The sequence below is a fragment of the Pteronotus mesoamericanus genome, unplaced genomic scaffold, assembly GCF_021234165.1.
Source record: "Pteronotus mesoamericanus isolate MK-2021 breed Mesoamerican mustached bat unplaced genomic scaffold, CSHL_Meso_final contig_182, whole genome shotgun sequence".
Lineage (NCBI taxonomy): Eukaryota > Metazoa > Chordata > Mammalia > Chiroptera > Mormoopidae > Pteronotus > Pteronotus mesoamericanus.
In genome coordinates this window covers 28,202,995-28,227,221 of record NW_026555078.1, presented here as the reverse complement: position 1 = coordinate 28,227,221, position 24,227 = coordinate 28,202,995, and the positions used below count along the sequence as shown (strand labels likewise).

Below are 24,227 nucleotides of genomic sequence, written 5' to 3'. Positions count from 1 at the left end.
TTCCTAAGTTAAACAACTTAATTATTGATGGTTAAATAATTATTTTATAATAACTATCAAGATCCATTTTAAGTAAAAATGTCTAGTTACATAACTTCCTTTCAATATAAACAATTTTTATAATATTAAAAATTTGTCAAAAAAGTAAAATTCTGTACATTTACCTATTTTTCTAATCCATTTGATTACAATGTGAAGCATGGAAGTGGAGGGATCAAGAAAGTAACAGATCCAAGAAAGCAGCATCAGGGAAATTAAGATGGGAGAGGAGTGGGTCAAAAAATCAGGATAAGAGCAATGGAGCCTGAGGAAAGGAATTCAAGAGGGAAATAAAGGGTAGAGGCAGAAGAGAACAATAGAAAGTTTATCGGAAACAGCAACAGTAATACATCTATTTTTCCATCACACACAATAACAGACAAAATCAATCTTTAAAAAAAAATGCCTCCACCACTGATGTCTATTTTATCACCATAGTATGAATGACAAGGAGATATATATGCCACAATTCAGTAGCATTTTGGCTCATCTTTACTCTCTGGTGGGAAGAACTGGTCAAACAAGTGAAAAGGCGATAAAAAGATAAGTACTCTGCTACTCCCACCATTGTTGTTATTAGTGACTCATCATGGAAAACTGAATGAAATGTACAACTGACAGGTTACAGAAAAGTTAATATGCTGCTGCTAGGCTACTTCTCTCTACAAATTATCCTTGGCCTTACTAAATAAGCAAATTTGAAAATTAGTCAATAATACTTAAAAGTATAAATTTTTTTCATAAGAAATGAATAGAAAATAGCCTGCACAAAAGAATATGTATATCTATACTGTGTAAATGTTAGTGGCTTGGGATAGAATATAGAGTAAAAATGTTAGATGCAGAATATTTGTTCACATAAAATTCCATTTTAAAGTTTACCCATGCCTTTCTTTCAATTCCTTTCTTTTTTCTATATTTTTAGCTTTTTCTTCCAGAGTTTCTGAAAGATTCTTAGTTTCACAAAGTCTTCCAATCTGCTAAAAAGAAAAATGATAAAGCAAAATAATTATCTGCAAAGTATTAAGGAACATATGTTTTATCTTAACTAATAAATATGATTTTTCTATGTAATCACAAGATTTATATTCTTGGTAGTATTATTGTTTAGTGAAAGTTGTTAAAACAAAGTAAAATTAACAATAAATCCTACTCCTTTAACTTTTCCTTACAACTTCATTAGCAAACCTAGATTTCAATGAACTGCCACTTTCTTTTTTAAAAATGACAATCAGAAGCAGAAATAGATTCCCTACATACAGACAGAGTTACCATACATTAATACTCTAAAGGAAATCAAACCCACTTTCTTGGCATTACTATGAATGATAAATATACCATCTTTAACACAATTTTTCAGAAAATTTAGAAAATTAGCTATTAAATTTTTCTCTAGATCTGGGAAATTTTGGATTTTGATGGATCCTCATACCTGTCAATGAAAGCCACATTTCAATTTATGGCACTAAAAATGTATTCAAGAAAATATTATGCACCATCAATCTTAAAGGCTAAACTAGTTCTGGCCCTAGTTCTATAAAGATTATAGTCATAAATTTTCAAGATTAAGTCCTTTAAACTATTTACTGTCTTGTTCTCTATTTTAAGAACACTTATAGCTCTGTTAATGCCTTTAAATTCCTGTTATTAATGTCTTGTTCTTTCATCATCATCTTCAGTCCACAAAAAATGTTAAGCAAGTCCCCAAATTCCAGAGTTGAATATACTCAATACGTTTGAACTCCAAAAGCAATCTGAGGCAAACAAATTATCATAGGCATCCATATTTAGACTCTTCAGAAATACCTTTTCTAGTCCTGGTTGGTGTGGCCCTGTGGATTGAATGCCAGCCTGCAAACCAAAGGGTCGCCAGTTTGATTCCCAGTCACGGCATGTGCCTGTGTTGCGGTCCCTGGCAGAGGACACTTGAGAGGCAACCACACACTGATGTTTCTCTCCCTCTCTTTCTCCCTCCCTTCCCCTCTCTCTCTAAAAATAAATAAAATCTTTTTAAAAAAGGAAATACCTCTTCTAAGACTGTCAAGTAACATACTATTACACTTATACATCAATAGATATATTAGAAACGTATAACAAAATACGTACCTTGTTTAAATAATTAATTTCCATTTCCACTTCATCTACTTCTTTCTTCAATTCACATGAAATTTTGGAAAAGTTGTTGGCATGTCTAAGAATATCTTGTGTTTTATATCTCAAATTAACCCTTATATGTTAAGGAACTGTTCATAAATTAATCAGGTAACATTATATATATGTTCTACATAAGCAATAATCAATATTAGTAACAGTTTCTAAAAACAGAAGTTAGAATAATAGAAACATCTGGCAACTGACAACTTATGTAATATAATATATTGAGCTTAAATATAACATTTCATTCAAATTACTTATGAATTTTTCTTTCAGTTAAGTATTTTTACAGGGTGCTTTTATGCTTTTTTTTTTTTTTTACCTATTCATTATGTCATTTGGCATGACTAATAACATATAATCAATTCAAGTCCAAATTTAACTTCTTGTGTTTTCATTATTTATTTTTTCCAAAGTTAAGATTAAATACCCACCCTTTTCTTGCTCTGTAAGGTTCATCAGTATACCCTGCAGAACTCAGAAGAGAGCTAGATCTTCTGTCTGGACTTTCTGCTCGAATTGAATTTAGATCCAATTTCAAGTAGAGAATTTCTTAGCTTTACTAGACATCCTGCATGGTTATTAGCTACTACAATTTCCTAAGTTGATCTACAATCCATTTAGGAGAATTTAAAAATAAATAGGATAGTGAACAAGAATTTCACAGAATATCTGTCAAACCTTTTTCTATTCTGCCTTAAAATATGACTTATATACTAGAACATAAAATTTCAGATGAACATTATTTATAATGCTATGCTATCAAAAGTATCAATTTCAATTTTTAGATATAGACATTTAAATCCTCTCCCTACCTCCATCACCTCTTCTTGTTTGCCATGCATTTATACATCTCATCCCATCCCATATCCAACTCCCTCAATCACTGCTGTAATCTTCTGAATCTACCAATCTCTGCTCCTTCCCATTGAGAAGTTAAAACACAAGTGGGCAGCAAATGAACAACTAAGAACTGAACAAGCTAAAATACAAACATGGAAAGAACAAGCACCAACGGAGTAAAAGGGATTTAGAATGAAGCAGAATGAAGAAAGGTAGAATGCAGGGATAAAGAAGCTTAGTACAGTGGAATTATAATCTGATAAGAAAGCATATGAAGGATTGCTGGAGTTGGAAGAGGATTAAAGTTTCAAGTTCATCACTAGGGAGATCTTGACAAACAAATGAGACTTAGACCAATTAAGAATTACTTAAGCATCTAATACAATGTTACTGTATCAGAATTATTTGCTTATACATCTGTCTCTTCTACTAAAAGTTCCTTGCAAGAAAACTCTGTATCTTACTGAATATCATCTGGCACAAGGCAGGTATCCAATGAATTTCTATAGATGAATGCAGAATTGTGACTCACCTCCTTATCACCTTCCATCCTAACAAGTAATAATCAACTTATTTAATTGGAATTTTTTCTTTGCTAAGACAGGCCAAGATGACTTTTTCATTGGTTTGGTTGCTAGGATATGTCACTTAAAGCCAGATACATATACCACTTTTTTCTTACTAAATTTGCCTGTTTCTGATCACATGCATATATATAAAAACTAATCACAGATAACCTCCGAAGTAAACTCTAAAATTTTTTAATTAAACAAAAAACAAATCCATGTGATTCTTACCGGAGAAACACAATAACAATTAAAATACAGAAATAATACTTATCTAATAAAAATTCTAAGTAGAATTACTATTGTGGATACATATGTAATGTCCATTTAGTAAGTGATGGAAAGGGAGCAGGCACTGAAAAACAAAATATTTTAGATTGAGTCATTATATTCTTTATATTTCATTATAAAGATACCACTGTTAAAACAATATATAATAAAAATGTTAATACCTAGAAATTCCATAAAAATAGTTTCATTCATTTTTAGTTGTTCAGTACATGTCAATACTCTCTTTTGAATTTCTTCATGTTCTCTTTTCTTCTCATAATATTCACGTGCAAGAGGTGTTTCTGAGTATTTTAGTTTGTATTGCTTCAAAACATCTTTATACTGACATACGTAACCATGGTACATTTTTCTGTTAAAATTTTTAAAAATGGCATTGTTATTACAAGAGTACATTTTTAAAAAACTTTCTAAATATCACTTGTTAAAGGCTACTAAATTAACCTAAAAGGCAAGTGAAGTGTCTACTTATCCCTGCTTCCTTCAATACTGTTTGCCCTTCAAATTTCCCTTAAGTCCATCACACTTTCCAACTTATACTTTTTATTTATTACCTTAGTTATTCATTCTTTTATTCTCTTCAAATTAATTTCCACTTCCACCATTCTGATGAAATTACTCTTCCCAAGATCACCAATGATCTAATTTGTCCAACTCAGTGATCACTCTTTATTTCTCTTCCTAACTGACATTTTAGAGCCTGGTTCTTTTGATCACTTCTTGAATTTCTATCACTCCTGAATTCTGAATCTCTATTCTTTCCAGTTCAGCTACCTCTATAACTATGCTTTTTAAATCTTCAATAAGCCAAAATTATTATAGAAAGTCATGCTCTATGTGTCACAACTCTGGGTTTGAAATCATTCTTGTATATTTCAAAACTAATTTAGAAAGAAATTTCAGCACTGTTTGGAGAAACTCCTCCATTCCAACTCAGGTAGAGGTGGGTGGTCATCTATTTAGGTATAAGTCTTGAGTGAGACATTTAATTCTTGCCAAAGGATATTAACTCTTTCTTCTCATTTGACCTTTGCTTGCTCTAAATTAGGGGTTCTGTTTCTATGACCTATGGGCCACATTTAACTTGCCACCTGTTTTTGTATGGCCCATTACCTAGAAATGGTTTTTACATTTTTAAATGACTGGTACAACCTAAAGAAGAATATAGTATTCCATGACACATTAAAGTTACATGAAATTCAAACTCTAATGTCCATCAACAAAGTTTTATTGGAACGCAGGCATTCATTTTCATATTGTCTAAAGTTGCTCTTGCACCACAACAGCAGAGTTCAGTAGTTACAACAGAGACTGTTAGCTCACAAAATATTTACTATCTGGCCCTTTACCATAAAGTTTACTAGTCCTGTCCTACATTACTGAAAATGTTCTATCCAAGTTCACTATAGAGAATATATTCTTGGATCATCTTTTTATCCAATTCTTACCAAATACTTAGTTTCAAGAAATAATAGTCATAGAAAATTTTCTAAAAAATATAAAACCCTCATGTTCCTCAAAGTTTTATAAATTTTCTAAATCAAGCCATACTATATGGGGGAATTTCTTAAAAAATACTATAGTGATCATCTCACCTTATCATATGAGAAAAGAAGAACAAGTATTAATAAATTGCTTGTATAGTAAGAAGAAAAGTAAGGATAACAGTCTTATACTGGGTAGCAGGTCTCAATCTCAAGAGTGTTATAATTTCTTAATATTACTAAATTCTGTTTTCCTTTAAAAAATAAAGCAATTGAGCCCAAAACAAGATCCTATTCCTCTAAATGCATATTTTCTAATTAAGAGCTCACTTCTTAGGAAAATGGTCCAGAGGAGGGAAATACCAATAAGAAAACTGAGTCTGAGCCACCAGTTTATGATGAGATTAGCATACTATGTCTATCCTGTTCATATTATATCTTCATGCCCACTCTCCTAACATACCCTAAATAGGAACTTTGACAGAGCCCAGCATAGCCAAGTCATGATTCAAGAAGAGTCAGTACTATCTCATCTGTTGCCAACAATACTACTCTTTGTGAATGCCTGGAACAGAGATGGGAGATTAGTAGAAATAGGAGCTGATGCCTCTACTTCTTTCATTACCCATGATACCAATAAATAAGCTCTTTTCCTTTTGTAAATGCTTGGTATTGAGTCATCAATTCAATCAACTCACGTGGCTGGCTTAAGAAAGAAAAAGATAGCTGTTTTCACTTTAACAAACAGCTATGACAAACTAAGAGAAGTCATCCACAACAAACACTATCAGAAAAGTACGTATTTTGACTGGTTTGTGTTAGCTCCTGACAGAATCATTTTAATAATTTTTATAACCAAGGCTTGTACTGAGAGATGTTATCAGAAGCAATACTATATATTGTTTATTTTGCAGGGGACATTGAAGATACTGATTATCACATGGCACAACTTCCCCTTTATGAGTACTGAGGGAAGAAATTTCTTTCAACTCTTAGTAGACCCCCCAAAAAACTCTGCTTATCCTAAACAATTGGACTATTTTTTAAATGAATACTCTGAATTCCAAACCAATCACACTTCCACAATGCCTTGACTACTACTAGGAATTTCAAAGCCTAATTTATGCCTATATCTAACAAATATGCAAAACCATGTGGTATACAATTCTATCCTGATCAAAGGCATCATCTTTCTAAATTAGCCTTATTTCTCTGTAGCCTTGATTTTTATATTTAGTTTTCTTTTAACACTGTGGTACTATTTATACAAATTATTTCAAATCCTTTTTAGATTGAAGCAAGGTCTATATAACAGCCTTCTTCACTAATTCCACCCTCTGCCTATTTCATGAATGATCATGCATGACAGCTTTCTCTTATTTTTGCTCTATACATTTCCCTGGGCAGCCTCATTTATTTCCACGATTTCAAATGCCAGTGAAGTCCAAATATATACCTTCAGTCTCTACCTTCTTTTAAGACTGATCTTTGGATAAAAGGGTACTACACTCTAGATTGGGTGTGTATTTTCAATTAAAGTATAAACTAGGAGTGATATCAGTATGTTGACAGAATAAAAGGTCTCTCATGCATCTCACCCCTGCCCCCAGCAATAATTTAGCATCCATTCATGGAAAAAAGTGCCTTTCAGGGAATTTTGGGATCCAGGTAGGAGACTATGAAATCTGGTGCAGTTTAAGACTGAGGAGAGCCATTTTGAAAAGGCAGGCTCACATCCTGGTGGTTAACTTGCTGATTGTAGTCCCAACTACCAACCTAGAAACAGTTTCACACTCCTGAGGACTCAGTTGCAACCTCATTTGGCTTTGGGTCTGTCGCCAGTACCACATACCGAGGGACCTAGGAGTCATGCCAGCCAGTGTGTCAGGTATAGAGACAGTGGTGCTGGCTGTGGGCCCTGAAGTAGCCCATGAACCAGCTCTAGTGCCTCATGGTTCCACAGTCCAAAGGTCCCTGAGGGTAAGCCTGCCAAACTCAGTCACACTGTAGATTCTAAAGGAGTCCTGAAACTGGGCTCTAGCCCATGCCAGCCATAGTCACCAAAGAGTCCTGTTGGCACAGGGACCCAGCAGTAGCAACTCCTGTCTGTGCCTCTGAAAATCCTGAAAGAGACTAAACTTGGTTCCAGTCCCCGCACAGCCAAAGACTGCATGCAGACCTACCAGCCCAACGACCTAGAAGGAGAACAGGATCATATATCCAAAGTGCTGAAAGAAAAAAAAATGGCCAACCAGGATAGCAAAACTATCCTCAGATGAAAAGATAAGGACCTTCTCAGACAGACAAAAGAAAATGAGTTCATTACCATGAGAACTGCTCTATGAGAAATATCAAAGTGAGTTTTTCAAGTTAAAATCAAGGACACTAAGTAACAACATGAAAACATAAAATATAAAAGTCAGTGGTAAAAGTGAATATAAAGTCAAATTCAGACTACCACAATACTATAATGGTAATACGTAAATCACTTTTATTTCTAATATAAAAGTTTTAAAATATATTAAAAATAGTATCTACAATAATTTTTAAAAGATGCATGATATAAAAAGATGTAAAGTATGACATCAAGAGCATAAAATGTGGGAGGAAGAGAAGTAAAAGTGTGGTTTTTGTATGTAATTGCTGGTAAGTTGTTATCAGCTTAAAACAGTCTGTTATAGCTGTAGGATGTTCATGGTATCCACACACAAAAGAACCCTATAGTAGATACACAAAAGAGAAAGAGTAAGGAATTAAAGCATACCACTACAAAAAATAAATCACAAAAGAATACAGCAAGAGATGAAGAAACAAAGGAACTTAAAAAAACCACTCAGAAGACGATTAATAAAATGGCAATAGTGAATCTTTATCTATTGGTGATACTCACAGGTTCAATTCAAAAGAAAGAGAATAGCTGAATGGATTTAAAAACCAAGATCCAACAATATGCTGCCTACAAGAAAGTCATTTTAGCTATAAGGGCACACACAGGCTAAAACTGAAAAAGTCGACAAAGATACTCCATGCAAATGGTAACAAAAATAGAGCAGAAGTGGTTATACTTATTTAAAATATAATAGACTCTCCGTCAAAATCAGTTATGAGACAAAGAAGATCATTATGTAATAATAATTAAAAAGTCAATGCATCAAATGGATATAATTATTTTATATATATATGACTATATATATATATATATATATATATATATATATAGTCATTCAACACTGGAACACCTATATATTCAAAGCAAATGTTAACAGAGCTGAATGGAGAAATAGAGAGCAATACAATAATGGTAGAGGTTTTCAATACCCCACTTCCAACATTGAAAAGACCATTCAGATGTAAATTAATAAGGAAACAGCAAACCTGAATAACACTATAGACCAAATGTACCTAACATACACAGGACACTCCATCTAACATCACTAGAGTGCACATGCTTCTCAAGCCACACAGGATATTCTCCTGGATCATATGAGGGCCACAAAGCAAGCCTTAACAAACTTAAGAAAACTGAAACTACATCAAGTGTCTTTTCTGGCCACAACTATATAAAACTAGCAATCAATAGCACGAAGAAAATGAAAAAAAAATCGCAAATTGTACAAAGTAAATTACACAGTTCTGAACAATTTTGGATCAAAGAAGAAATCAAAAAGTGCCATAAGACAAATGAAAGTGAAAATGCAATATACCAAAACTTATAGAATACAGCAAAAGATCTTTCAAGAGGGAAATTTATAGCAATAAATGCCTACATTAAGAAAAAAGAAAGATATCAAATAAACAGCCTACTTTACACCTCGAGGAATTAGAGAAAAACAATTTAAGTCCAAAGTTAGTAAAAGGAAGTGAAATAACAAAGATTAGACCAGAAATTAGTGAAACAGAGATAAGAAAGATGATAGAAAAATATCAATGAAACAAAAAACTGGTTTTTTTTTTAAATAAATGAATTTTCCAAACCTTCAGCTAGAATAACCAAGAAAAAAGAGAGGACTCAAAGAAAATCATAAACTGAAATGTAGACATTATAACTGTCCACACAGGAATATAAAGGATCATAAGAGGCTACTATAAACAATTATATGACAACAAACAAATTAGATAACATAGAAGAAGAAATGGCTAAATTTCTAAAAACATACAACTTACTAAGACTGAATCATGAAAAATTCTGAACAGATCAATTACTGTTAAGGAGATTTAAAAAGTAATCAAAAACCTTCCAAACAAAGAAATGCCTACGACTAGATGATTTCACTAATGAGTTGTACCAAACTATTACAAAAAAATTGAAGAGAGAACACTCTCCAACTCATTTACAAGACCAGCATTACCCTGTTACTAAATCCAGATACGTTTACTACAAGAAAAGAAAATTACAGGCCAATATCCCTGGTGAATATAAATACAGAAATCCTCAAAAAATACTAGCAAACCAAATTCAACAACTTATTTAAAAAATCATACACCATAACTAAGAGGGATTTATCCTTCAGATGCAAAGATGGTTCAACATATACAAATCAATAAACACGATACACTACATTAATAGAATAAAGTATAAAATCATATGATCCTCTCAACAGATGCAGAAGAAGCATTTGGCAAAATTCAAATCCTTTGATATAAAAACTTTGAATAAACCGGATATATAAGAAACATTCATCAACATAACAAAGGCCATATATGACAGTCCACAATTAACACCATACTGAATGGTGAAAAGCAAAAAGTTTTTCTGTTAAAATCAGGAACAAGACAAAAGTGCCACTCTTATTCAACACAATGCTGGAAGTCTTAGTTAGAGCAAATAGGCAAAAAAGGGAAATAAAAAGCATCCAAATAGGAAAGAAAAAAATAAAATGGTCTCTGTTTGTAAATGACATGATCTTATTTATAGAAAACTCTAAGGCTACACCAAAAAACTGTTAGAAATAATCAACAAATTCAGTGAACTTTCAGGATACAAAAATCAACGTATAAAAATCAGTTGCATTTCTATACACTAACAATGAACTATCTGAAAAAGAAACAAAGAAAACAATCCCACTTAGAACAACGTCAAAAACTATAATATTTAGGAATAAATTTAACAAAGAGGTGAAATATCTGTCCACTGAAAACTGTAAGACACTGAAGAAACTGAATATAGCACAAATGAATGGGAAAATATTCTGTGCTCATGGATCAAAAGAATTAATATTATTATAAACATCCTTACTGCCCAAAGCCATCTATAAAGTCAATATGATCCCTATCAAAATTCCAATGGCATTTTCACAGCAATAGAAAAATATTCCTAATATTGTATGGAACCACTAAAGACCCCAAGTAGAGAAATCAATCACAAGAAAGAAACACAAAGCTGGATGAATCACTTCCTAATTTCAAACTATGTTACACAGATATATAGAAATCAAAACAGTAAAGTACTGGCATAAAAACAGACATATAGGCCAACGGAACAGAATGAAGAGGCAGAAATAAACCCATGCATATATAGTCAATTCATATTTGGAAAAGTATCCAAGAATTATCAATGGGGAAAAGATAGTCTCGTCAACTAATGGTGCTGGGAAAACCAGATATCCACCTGCAAAAGAATGAAACTGGATCCTATCCTCACCACTCACAAAACTCAAAATGAGTTAAAGACTTAAATGTAACACCTCAAGAAAGCATAAGGAAAAAGCTCCTTGATATTGATCTTGGCAATAAGTTTTCAGATATGATACCAAAAACAGAAGCAAATAAATTAAGTGGGACTACATCATATTTAAAAAGCTTCTATACAGAAAATTAAATTATCAATGGCATGAAGAGACAACCTATGGAATCAGAGAAACTACTCACAAATTATATGTCCAATATTGATTTGCAAGTAAGAGGATGATACTTAAAATTCACAGGGAACTCACATAACTCAATAGCAAATGACTAGTAATCTGAATTAACAATGGACAGAGGGTCTAAACACACATTTTTTCAAAGACATACAAATGGTCAAAAGGTGTATGAAACGATGCTCAACATTGCTAATCATCAAGGAAATGCAAATCAAAATCACAATGAAAAATAACCTCACATCTGTTAGAATGGCTATTATCAAAAAGACAAAAGATAAGTGTTGGCAAGGATGTGAAGAAAAGGGAACCCTTGTGCACTGGTGGCAGGAATGTAAATTGGAATAGCCACTATGAAAAACAGTATGGAGGTTCTTCAAAAGAGTAAAAACAGAATGACCATATGATACAGCAATCCCACTTTGGAGACATATACATATCCAAAGGAAAAAAACATCACTATCTCAAAGAGATATCCCCCCTCCATATTCGCTGAAGCATTACTCACGATAGCCAAGACAGGAAAAAGCCTAGGTATCATTGACAAATAAATGGATAAAGAAAATGTGATATATATATAGATATATATATATAGATAGATATGCATAGATAGATTTATTGATATATTATTATTTGGCCATAAAAATGAAGGAAATCCTGCCATTTGTGACAACAGAGATAGTCTTGTCAGTATTATACTAAGTGGATAAATCAGACAGATCTTACTGATGTATAAAACCTAAAGGAAACCAAATACACAGGTACAGAGAGTAGAATGATAGTTTCAAGGATCTGGTGGGAGGAGGAATGGAAAGATGTTGGTACAAACTTCCAGTTATAAGGTGAATAAATTCTATGGATCTAATATACAGCATGATGAAAATAACAATACCATATCACATGCTTAAAACATGCTAAGATAGTAAATCTTAAATGTGCTCACTATGAAAAAGAAATAGTAGTTATGTGGGGTAATAGATCTATTACCTAGTATTACTGTGATAATTTCACAATATATACATGTATCAAATCATCACGTGCAGAGAGGACCTAAGATGGCAGAGGAGTAAGTGTAAGTTATGCTAACTTCCTCCCATGACCAAACTGGAATTACAACTAAATTAAAGAAAAAATCATCCAGAAAAACCAGCTGAACACTAGCTGGAGAGAAGCCTTGTAACCAAGGACATATGAAAGATACCACTTCACCACAACAAAATTGACATGGAGTACAGAGGCGTGAGAGGGCTGGATGGGCTCCCATGGGCAGCAACTAAAGTTCTGGAGAGATATTTCAGTGGCTGGGTAGTTGCCCTGAGAAGTGTGACATCTGAACTCCAAGCTGGGCTCTCCAGCCAACAGTACCAGAACTGCAGAAAGAACTCAAATAACATCTGGCTGTGAAAAGCAGCAGATTTTCTGTCCACCAGGAAGAGATAGCTAGAGATGCAAAGAGCCTCTTAAAGGGCCAACACACAAAATTTCATTTGCAGCCACTTACCCTGGGCCACAGTAGAGGTAGGGTAGTGTGGACTTGAGTCACTTGAGGAGGGACTGGAGATGGTGGTTTTGGGGAAAGAGCTGATGTGTCAGCCATCAGGATCCCTGTGTTCAATTATGCCACCATATTGCAGAAGCCATCTTTCTCAGGCAGAGCAGTCCCCTCCATCTTGCATCAGCCTGGGGGGAAGCAACAGCGCCACCCACAGGAGTCCCTCTCCCCCACCCTGTGGAACGTAAGCCCTGCTACTGAAGATTACAGCTGGAGGCTCTCACAGTAATGATGCCTAACAGATAGCCTGCAGGAGGAAGCGGGTTTCTGGGAACTATGAGACGTTAGCTGACTCTCCCCCAGGACCAGTGCTGGTAATAGTTGGCTATGGTGCACAGACTGCACACACCGACCCCAGCAGAGGGAGCCACAAGCTGTGGAACGCTAATAGTTTTAAACATGTTGCCCAGGGCCATTCACAGGCAGCACCTTACACAGGACTGCACCAAAATCTTTGCAGATCTACCTAACATAGAAACAAATACAAACAGGCAGTTAAAATAGGAAGATAAAGAGAATTCTCCAGAAGAATAACCAAATGAAATGGAGGCAAGCAATTTATCAGATATAGAGTTTAGAGTAATGATTATAAGGATAATCAATAGCATGAAAAAAGGCACAGAAACCATAAAAAAAAAGCAGTCAGAAATAAATAATGCAATATCTGAAATAAAAAGTACACTGGAAGGAATAAACAGTAGGTTAGATGAAGCAGAGTATCAAATGAGCAATTGGGAAGACAAAGTGGAAGAAACACCAAAACAGAACAACAAAAAGAAGAAAAAGAATTTTAAAAAACAAGGAGAGTTTAAGGGAACTTTAGGGCAATATGACATGTAACTACATCTGCATCAAGGGGATACCAGAGGAAAAGAGAGACAGCAAGGGATCGAAAACCTATTTGAAGAAATAATGACCAAAAACTTCCCTAACCTAGTGAAGGAAAAAGACACACAAGTCCAGAATGCACAGATTCCCAGTAAGATGGACCCAAAGAGGCCCACACCAAGACACATCATAATTAAAATGGCAAAGCTTAAAGACAAGTAGAGGAAATAAAAGCTGCAAGAGAAAAGCAGTTAGTTACCTACAAGGGAACTTCTATAAGACTCTCAGCTGATTTCTCAACAGAAACATTGTAGGCCAGGAGGGTTTGGCATGAAATATTCAAAGTGATGAAAGGCAAGGACTTCCAACCAAGATTACTCTACTCAGCAAAGCCATCATTTATAATTGAAGGACTGGTAGGCAGCATCCCAGACAAGAAAAAGCTAAATGGGTTTGTACCACCAAACCAGTATAGCAACAAATGTTAAAGGCCCTGCTTTGTCTACGGCCATACCACCCTGAACGCGCCCGATCTCGTCTGATCTCGGAAGGTAAGCAGGGTCAGGCCTGGTTAGTACTTGGATGGGAGGCCCTGCTTGGAGAAGGAGAAGGAAAAGGAACAAGTGGAGAAGGAGGGGAAGATGGGGAGGGGGAGGGAAAATAGAAGGAGGGAGAAGGAGATAAGAAGAATAAGAAATTATTTAAAAATAAAATGGCAATAAATATGTCAATAATAACATTACATGTAAATGGCTTAAATGCTCTAATCAAAAGACATAGGGTAGCTGAACAGGTAAGAAAACAAGACCCATATATATACTGCCTCCAACAGACCCACCTCAAAATGAAAGATACATACAAACTAAAAGTAAAGGGATGGAAAAAGATATTTCATGCAAATAGAAAGGAAAAAAAAGCTGGGGTAGAAATACTTTATCCGACAAAATAGACTTTAACAACAGGCTATAATATGAGACAAAGAAGGGCATTACGTAATGTTAAAAGGAACATTCCAACAAGAGGATATAACCCTAGTAAACATTTATGCAGCCAACATAGGAGCACCTAATATGTAAAACAAATCTTGATGGACATAATGGGAGAGATTGACAGAAATACAATAGCCATAATAGGGGATTTTAACACCACCACTGACTTCAATGGATAGATCTTCCTGGCAGAAAATCAACAAGGAGACAGCAGCCTTAAATGACATACTAGATCAAGTGGATTTAATTGATATCTTCAGAGCATTTCACTCCAAAGCAGCAGAATATATACTTTTCAAGTGCACATGGAATGTTTTTTAGGATAGACCACATGTTAGGACACAAAACAAGTATCAATAAATTTAAGAGATTGAAATCAAATCAAGCATCTTCTCTGACCAAATGCTATGAAATTATAAATCAACCACAAGAAGAAAACTGAAAAACACACAAAGACACAGATGCTAAATAATGTGTTATTAAATAATGAATGGGTCCACAATGAGATCAAGAAAAAAAATCAAAAGACATTTAGAAACAAATGAACATGAGAACACAACAACCTGAAATCCCTGGGACACAGAGAAAGCAATCCTACAATAAAAGGGAAATTCATGGCATTACAGGCCTATCTCAAGAAACAAGATAAAGCTTGAATAAACCATATACCTTTACACTTAAAGGAACTTGAAAAAGAACAACAAATCCCAAAGTGAGCAGAATGAGGGAAAAAATAAAGATCAGAGCAGAAATACATGAAATAGAATCTAAAAAAATGATACCAAAAAAACCCCCAATGAATCCAAGAGCTGATTCTTTGAAAAGACAAACAAGATTGTCAAACCTTTAACCAGAATCATCAAGAAAAAAAGAGAAAGGACCAAAGTAAATCAGAAATGAAAGAGGAGAAATAACAACTGCCACCAAAGCAATACAAAGGGTTGTAAGAAAATATTATGAGCAACTATATGCCAAAAAAATTGGACAAACTGGATGAAGGATAAATTCTTAGAAACATACAGTCTTCCAAAACTAAATCAGGAAAAATCAAAGAATCTGAATAAACAAATTATACCTAGTGAAATTGAAGCAGGAATCAAAAAACTCATAACAAACAAAAGCCCTGGGCCAGATAGCTTCACAGGTGAATTTTACCAAACATTTCAAGAATTAACACTTCTCCTTCTTAAAATATTTCAAAAAATTCAAGAGGAGGAAACACTCTCAAGCTCACTTTATGAGGCCAGCATTATCCTAATATCAAAACCAGATAAAGACATCACAAAGAAAGAAAACTATAGGCCAATATCCCTGATGAGCATAGATGCTAAAATCCTCAACAAAATATTAGCAAACTGAATACAGAAATACATCAAAAAGATCATACACCATATCAAGTCGGATTTTTTCCAAGGATGTAAGGTTGGTATAACATTCACAAATCAATAAAAGTGATATACCACATAAACAAAATGAAGAATAAAAACCACATTATCACATGAATAGATGCAGAAAAAGTATTTGATAAAACCCAGTACCAATTTGTGATAAAAATTCTCAGCAAAGTACCTAACCATAATGAAGGTCATATATGACAGACCCACTGCCAGCATCATACTCAACAAGTAAAAACTACAAGTGTTCCCCTTAAGATTGAGAACAAGGCAGGGATGTCTACTTTCACCTCTCTTCTTCAACATAGTCCTGGAAGTTCTAACCATAGAAAATCACACAAGAAGAAATAAAAGGCATCCAAAGTGGAAAGGAATAAGTAAAACTGTCATTATTTGCAGATGACATGATACTGTTCATATATAATCCTAACCTAAAGATTCCAACAAGATACTATTAGAACTAATAAATGAATTCAGCAAAGTAGGAGGGCACAAAATTAATATCCAGAAATCAGTTGCATTTTATATGCCAATAATGAACTATCAGAAAGAGAAATTTAAAAAAATCCCATTCACAATTGCGTCAAAAGAATAAAATACCTAGTAATAAATTTAATCAAGGGTGTAAAAGACTTGTACTTGGAAAATTATGAGGCACTGAAGAAAGAAATTGAAGAAGATACAAATAAATGGAAGCATATACTCTGTTCATAGATAGGAAGAATTAACATCACTAAAATGTCCATGCTACCCAAAGCAATCTATAGATTCAACAGAATTCCTATCAAGGTACCAATGGTGTATTACACAGAACTAGAACAAATATTTCAAAAATTTATATGGAATCACAAAAGGTCCTGCACAGCAACAGCAATCCTGAGAAAGAATGAGGCTGGAGGAATCAAGCTACCTAATATCGAACTATACTATAAAGTCATAGTAATCTAAACAGCATGGTAACAGCATATAAACAGACACATAGATCAATGGAACAGAATAGGGAGCCCAGGAATTAACCAACACCTTTGTGATTAATTAATATTCAACAGAGGAAGCAAGCACATACAATGTGCTAAAGATAGTTTATTCAATAAAGTGTTGGGAAAATTGGATGGATATGTGCAGAAAAGTGAAACTAGACCACCTTCTTATGCCACACACAAGAATAAATTCAAAATGAATTAAAGGCTTAAATATTAGATATGAAACCATAAAAATCCTAGAAGAAAATCCTGCCAACTACACCAGTTGTGTTGTGATCATTCAGGGCCAGACAGGTTCATGGGATTCGTGCATATGGAAGAATATTCACGGAGCCACTGGGATGTCTGACATGCTTTTATTCAAGCGCTGATGATCCACACATGCTGCAAACTGCATGTCACACTGCATGTCACATATCCCCTCTGCGTGGCACCCAGTGTGGGCCCTTGCACTCCCCCTCCATGTCTATGTCTGCTGGCAAACTAAGAAGCCCCTACCTTCTTAATTACTAGAAGGAACAAGGCCAGCTACAGGCCAAATGGTTAGGTACCATAGCATGAGCTGTGCAAGTAAGCCAACTTCATGTTATGAGAACTGTTTCAGACCCAGACTCAAGGCTGTGAGACCCAGTCTCAAGGTTATGAGAACACTACTTTATTACCCTCCTTCAAGGTTGTGAGAAACTGCTTCCCTTAGTTACCCAGACACCTGGGTGAGGAAGCCAGACTGCCTCCACTTACCCCACAATAAGCTTTCTTCTTATCAAAACAAGTTTTGATAAGATGATCAAAATACCTTTTGATACAAAATACCTTTCAAAGGTCAATACAGACATTCTCTGCTTTTTGAAAATTCACATTACACTACTTCACTTTTACAGAAGACCTATATTAGTACCTATTTTCACTCATCAAAAGAAATCTAAAGTGAATTTTCGATTTTACAAAAAAAGGCAAAAGTAAAAATAGCATTTATCGTTTGTTTTACCGTGAGCTGTTATAGAGGCAGCACACACCTTAGCAGCGAGACTGGTACTGCCAAGTTCCTTCCCTGGGAACTACATTCAACATCTCAGCATCAAGCCATCATAACCTTGAACTGTGTATGTGAGCATGTGTGCTTTATCTCAATTTACTCTGTGCATTCCTGCTTTTACTACATGTTAGTGTTATTTTAGGTTTTATGTGCTATTTGATATGATTTAATAGATTATTTTTTAGGTTTGGGAATGCTCAAAAATGTTTCCATAGAAATTGACAGTAATTGCTTCTTTACACCATTTCTACTTATGAAAGGTTTCATAACAATGCTGTATTTTTGGGTAGTGGGGGAAATCTGTACACCAAATTTTTCATTAGCTAAATGTATAGCTAACTACTCCCCTAGATGTCTGCCTATAACAATTCAGTCATAATTTAAGCACCATTAATTGAAGCACTCTGCTATAGTAATTGCTATTTATAGTTTCTATCTAAGGACATACCTAAACAAATACAGGGTTCAGTAGAGCTATATAACAAATAGGTAGGCCTCCTATGGCACCCCAACAGTCCAAAACACTGGCTTTACTTTAAAAACAAAGAAAACAAAAACACTCCAGTATAAAAAATTTCTACATTTTTTTAATTTACATTTTTACAAAGTATATCCTATTAACTTATAGAATTGGTAAGCTTAAATTAATATATGTACTGTACTTGTCTTTTTCAATTGTTTCTTGATAACTAGTAAATCGGTCCTGCATATAATCTTCATGTTTATGAAAAACGTCACATGTTGGCTTCCAGCTATGGAAAAAAATATTTTAATTAGCATCTCAGAATGACAAACAAATTGTAAGAGATAATGAAAATAAAAGCAACCACTTAAAAATAAACAAATCTTTCTCTTCCTGAAGAAAACAAACTTCCATCAAGAAAAATATTCCCATCTCCCATCACCACCACTATCACCTTTCATGCAATGATATATATGCTCATATAAATATCATTATCTGTTTATTTTTATATAAAACCTGTTTTGGAACCATGACTAGGAAAGCAACAACTATAACATGGCTGGACTGTGTATTGCTATAGCATTTTTAGAATATACTCTGCAACACTGCAACATCATACTCCTAAGATCTTAGTTAAGAAATTCTTTTGGGCCCTGACTGGTGTGGCTCAGTAGTTTAGGCACAACCTTGCAAACCAAAAGGTTACAGGTTTGATTCTCAGTCAGGGCACATGCCCAGGTTGTGGGCCAGGTCTCTGGATGGGGGCATGCAAGAGGCAACCAGTAGATGTTTCTTTCACAAGTCAGTATTTCTCTTCCTCTCTTTCTCCCACACGTCAATGTTTCTCTCCCTCTCTGTCTCCCTCCCTTCCCCCTCTCTAAAAATGAATAAATAAAATATTTTTAGAAATGTAATGGGTTAAAAACAAGGCTTGTTAAAATTTTGAATAATAAGATTTTAAAACAAATTATTCTAAAGTGTAGTATTTAATACAATGACAATCAATGGTCCAAACAAAATTAAATACAAAAAACTAATATTTTAATTATTTGTAATATACAATAAAGTTCCATTAACAAGTCTTTATTTCAAAATATTTATGCCTTATAATGGATTTAACTAATAGAATCCAGAACCTGAAGCCATGTCGAAAGAATTCTTAACATATTGAATTCTTTTATTTTGAAAGCTACTAATTTTAGGTGAGATTCCAATAGACAAAAATAAGATCTTAAAAATTCAAAGATGTAAATTATTTCAAATTTATTTATGTAATAGAAATTTTACATACTGAATGTAATGGGACCTGAATTAGAGAGATCTTATAGCATTTCCCTTCTTACAAGGCAATTTAAGACTTAATTCATCATTGTGTTAATATATTACTTTAAAACAGCAATTTCTATAAACTCAGAAACCTTGAATAAAGGGATCTAGTGACAAATACTGAAAGCTCCTTTCTTTCAAATACTCACTTACTACAGTTGTCTTTGATTTCCTTACTATGTTTACAGTAATAACCAATTTCCTCATCTGTTGTATTTATAGTTTCCTGTATCTTACAAATAGTTGCTTTATTTTGTTTAATATCATCAAAGCTTTCTGAAAAGAGAATATATTTATTTTCTTAAGGTAGAAATCATAAATTAAAATAAACAAATAAAATAGAAAAAGAAGTTATGGCAACTTACCTACAAAGAAGACAGCCAGAGAATGGAGATGGGAAGGGCCCTATGTTGAAAAGCACAGAACCAGAGCCAGGTTTGCTCCTATACCCAGAAGCTAAGGATTTGTGTTTGGGATTGAAGAGAAATTAAATGTCCTCTTTATTGTTAAAGGCTAGAGTAAGTAGTATCTAAGATCAATGGCAATTTAGGATGCTATGGGATCCTGTAAGTATTTACTCATATATGATATTAAAATAAGAGTTTTGTTTCTAAATGTGAAATTTCTATTCACCAACTCAATGTCAATTAATTATTAAATGCACCTTCAACTGGCTTCTTTTCACTAGTGACTACAACAAGATAAAAATATAGTTTCATAAAGAGATTAAAGTAAAATTTTAATACTCTGTATTCATTTTTGTTGCATAAAAGATAACCAAATTCTATCTTTTCAGAACTGTTAAGAAATTAATGATTCTATTTTCTTTTAATAGTTTTTCTGTAGAATTTTGAAACACCACATTTATGGAATTTGTTTTTTCATTTTCAGTATCTTTATTCCTGAAAAATGTGGCATCCATCAATCCTAACCCCTCACTGAATCAAATATTTGAAATAACCTGTATTATTTGAGAAAAATAACATATTTTCAACTGCACCTAAAGGGTCATTTAGCTTAAAGCAAAATTCTTCAACACATATTAAATACTGATATAGAATTTTATTACTGAAAAATCTGTACTTAAGATAAATAGCTCATTATTAGGCCTGGCTGGTGTGGTTCAGATGGCTAGAACCTCATCCCATGAACTGAAAGGTCATGGGTTTGGTTTCTGGTCAGGGCACATACCTAGGTTGAGGGCTCCATCCCTGGTCAGGGCATGTCAAGGAAGCAACCAATGGATGTTTCTCTCCCACATCGATATTTCTCTCCCTCTCTCCCCCCCTCCCTTCCCCTCTCTCTAAAATTAATAAGCAAGTCCTCAGGTGAGGATAAAAATATAGCTTATTATTAGGCACTAAACAGAATTGGCATAAAACTTATTAGTACAACTTTAAGTTACCCTAAGCAAGGCAGCTCCATATTACCTTACATGTCAAAAACCAAAACATCTTTATCATGCAAAACTTACTATTAATTCGTTGAATCATGTCTTCTTTAGTACTTATATCTTGCTCATACTGAAAAACTAAAATAAAAATGTTTTTGCAACTTCATTTCATTGTTAAAATAGCAAATGACAATACAGTCTATTATATTTACTTTATACCTACCGAATTCTAGCAAAAGTCTGTCCAAGCTGACAAATAGGCTGTCATTCATCTTGAATACTGTGTGGGAAAAAAAAATATATGTAAGGAAGGATTTTCTGAGGTTGCACGTAAAACAGCACATATTAAGTAACAACTTGGTAACACAGCATTATTACAAAAAAAACACAACAAACAAACAAACCCAAAAAACAAAAAACGTGGGTGGAGCAAGAACTGGGGAGGAGAGAGACCCATTCAGCTCAGTACTGGGCCTAGACCTAGCAGGCACCTTAATCAATACTTGTTGAACGCCCGCTGCATGACAAACTTCCGGAGGAGCCTTCAAATTATTTATACGTTCTAGTCACTGAATATTCTTGCAGGCCACAGACACCCAGAGTTCTCAAAAGGATTCGCCCTATAAAATAAATACCTCTGAATACATCCCTTCTCGGCATGTGTCCTACTAGGACCAGAAAGATTCCTACAGGCCCAGTGCAATTTCACACTTAGAATTCACCACCAAGAATCCAAAAAGAGGAAGTTTTCGCAGAACTGCCCAGTCGCTTTACAAAATACGACTGAGGCAGGCTTCGCATCTCTGCCCACCTACAGATTCCAGGAGCAACGCTGCCCGCTGCCCGCTTCCCGCGCGTTTTGAGGCGGGAAGTTCGCTCGCAGGCTAGCGCTCTCACAGCCTACTCTCTTCGTCTCCCTTCACCTGAGTCGGCCCCCAACACCCAAACACGCGACGCCCACAGCTTCGGACGGCACTGTGGCCTGATGGCCCCGCGCCTGGAAGCCTCTAGAACACGACCTCCAGCCGTTCTCCGGAGACGGGGCCCACCAGCGGCCCTCCGCCCCCAAACTCCCAACCCCCAACCCCTCACAGCCGCCTGTCCAGGGAATAACCACCACCCACACCTAGCTCAGTAGTCCCTGTGGAACCCGAACGTCCACTCCCTTCTCTCTCGCCGTCCCAGAACCCACTCAGAGTGGAATTCCACGGACGCAAAGACGACCCCCAAACCGACCGGCCAGCCCCGCCCAGGCCCGCGAAACTGGTAGTGTAGCGGCAGATCGCGCTCAAGAGCGAGATCCAAGTCCCCGCGAGACCAGCACTGTGCGATCACTCCTCCACCGGGCCAAGCGTGAACCCAGCCCTTGAACACGTGCGGGCATCAGAGAGGAGCCTAAACGGAGGGGTGGGAAACCTGTAAGGGACGCCCCAGTTTCCTTGAAGAAAGTGTTTTTTGTTTTGGGGTTTTTTTTTAGGGACTATTCATTCCTCTTTTAACAGTTTTAAAAACGTGTGGAGAACAGCAATAAAATTGACATTAACATGACAGTAAAAAATACTCGAATCAATCATTGAAATTCAATTTGCATTCCACATTTTTCAAAAGTGCTTGAAAACCAAGCATAAGATTTCAAACACATTTGAGAGTCATTTGTTTTGAATAAAAGGCACATAGAGATTCTGTTCAAAATACTGTATTTAGATAATTTATACTCTTAGACCTTGCATCTCCAAAGTGAAATAAAGAATGGAGAAAAAAATAATTTAAACAAATCAGTTCCCCCCAGTTGCCTTAATTATTGGTATATTTCCAGTCAAAGTGTTTTTAATACTAAATGACCTAAATAACTGCCTCAGTTCACCACAACCTGAGTTATTTCACAGATTATTAAAATGAAAGAGAAACCTTCAGAAATATTTTTCTTACTCAAGTACCTCAGATCATATATGCATAGCCAATTTTATTATACTGTGATATATTATTCATTAGTTAACATTATTGATAGTGAGTCATCAAAGCCTAAGTTTGATAATACAATAAAGTCAGCAGCTTTATTCATATATTTGTTTATAATATTTTTATTAACTATCCTTTTTAAGGAAGACACAAGAAAATAATAGAAAGGCTAAAGTTATCATTAAGTCTTGTTGGCATTACATTACTATGACCGTCAAGAAAATCTGATGGGTCAAAAGAGTTGATCCATTTCAACTTAACAGTAGGTTTTCTTATGAAAATATGGGAACCTAGAAACACCAGATTACTGAATCCTGGACATCAATTTATTTGCATTTAAATTCACATCTATTTATATCCTAATTACTCTCACAAAAATATACCTGAGTTCTACCAACACCACTGTCACCTATCCCATTCCAAAATCCCTTATGGAAAAGATGTTCCATTTACTGGAAAGTTTTAAACAATAAATTTTCTTCTCCCCTCTAAATTCCCCTATGAAATATAGTGCCCCATTTGAAAAACTATAGAACATTGACTCAGGTAAACATTTTTCCTAACAAATAATTTTCTGAGAAAGTGCTCTCATAAAAGTCTCTCCCTACTTATTATTATTAGCTCCTTCCCCTTCTTGCTCCATACATGCAAATCAGAATCTGAAGAAATTATTTATTTATACTGGCTGCCTATCCCAATTGCACTGTTTCCCTTTTCTTTTACTGCTACATTTATCCAACAGAAAGCATGTCTCTTACCTACAATTCTTGTCACTCCTTTTCTTATTGACTCTTTCAACTCAACTGCCATCGCCATCATATTTAACCACTTTCTCAGGTAATCAATAAAATATTTTTGCTCCAAATATAATGGTCTTTTCTCAGTTTTATTCTTTCTTTTTTGTCTAACTCTCTTCTGTATTTGATCCCATTAAAATTATCTGCAACCCTGACTTCCAAGATACTACTCTCTTCTAGTTCTACCTCCTCTACCTGCCCCTCTGATTTTGGCTTATATTTCTTTCCCTCTCACTGTCACTACCCAAAATACAGTCCCTTATGAAAGATATTTT

General features: G+C 34.8%; 1 protein-coding gene across 1 annotated transcript in view; it reads right to left on the bottom strand.

Moving 5' to 3' along the window:
- Positions 1-21,468, bottom strand: part of CUNH14orf39 (chromosome unknown C14orf39 homolog) — a 43,658-nt gene extending 22,190 nt beyond the window's left edge. The window contains exons 1-8 of the mRNA XM_054567032.1: positions 21,420-21,468; positions 21,278-21,334; positions 19,953-20,079; positions 18,677-18,766; positions 4,055-4,242; positions 3,915-3,957; positions 2,146-2,266; positions 928-1,019 (exon numbers count right to left, since the gene is read on the bottom strand). Coding sequence (XP_054423007.1) covers positions 928-1,019; positions 2,146-2,266; positions 3,915-3,957; positions 4,055-4,242; positions 18,677-18,766; positions 19,953-20,079; positions 21,278-21,334; positions 21,420-21,468 — 767 coding nt within the window. The remainder of the gene's footprint in view (positions 1-927; positions 1,020-2,145; positions 2,267-3,914; positions 3,958-4,054; positions 4,243-18,676; positions 18,767-19,952; positions 20,080-21,277; positions 21,335-21,419) is intronic.
- Positions 21,469-24,227: the final 2,759 nt, after the last annotated feature.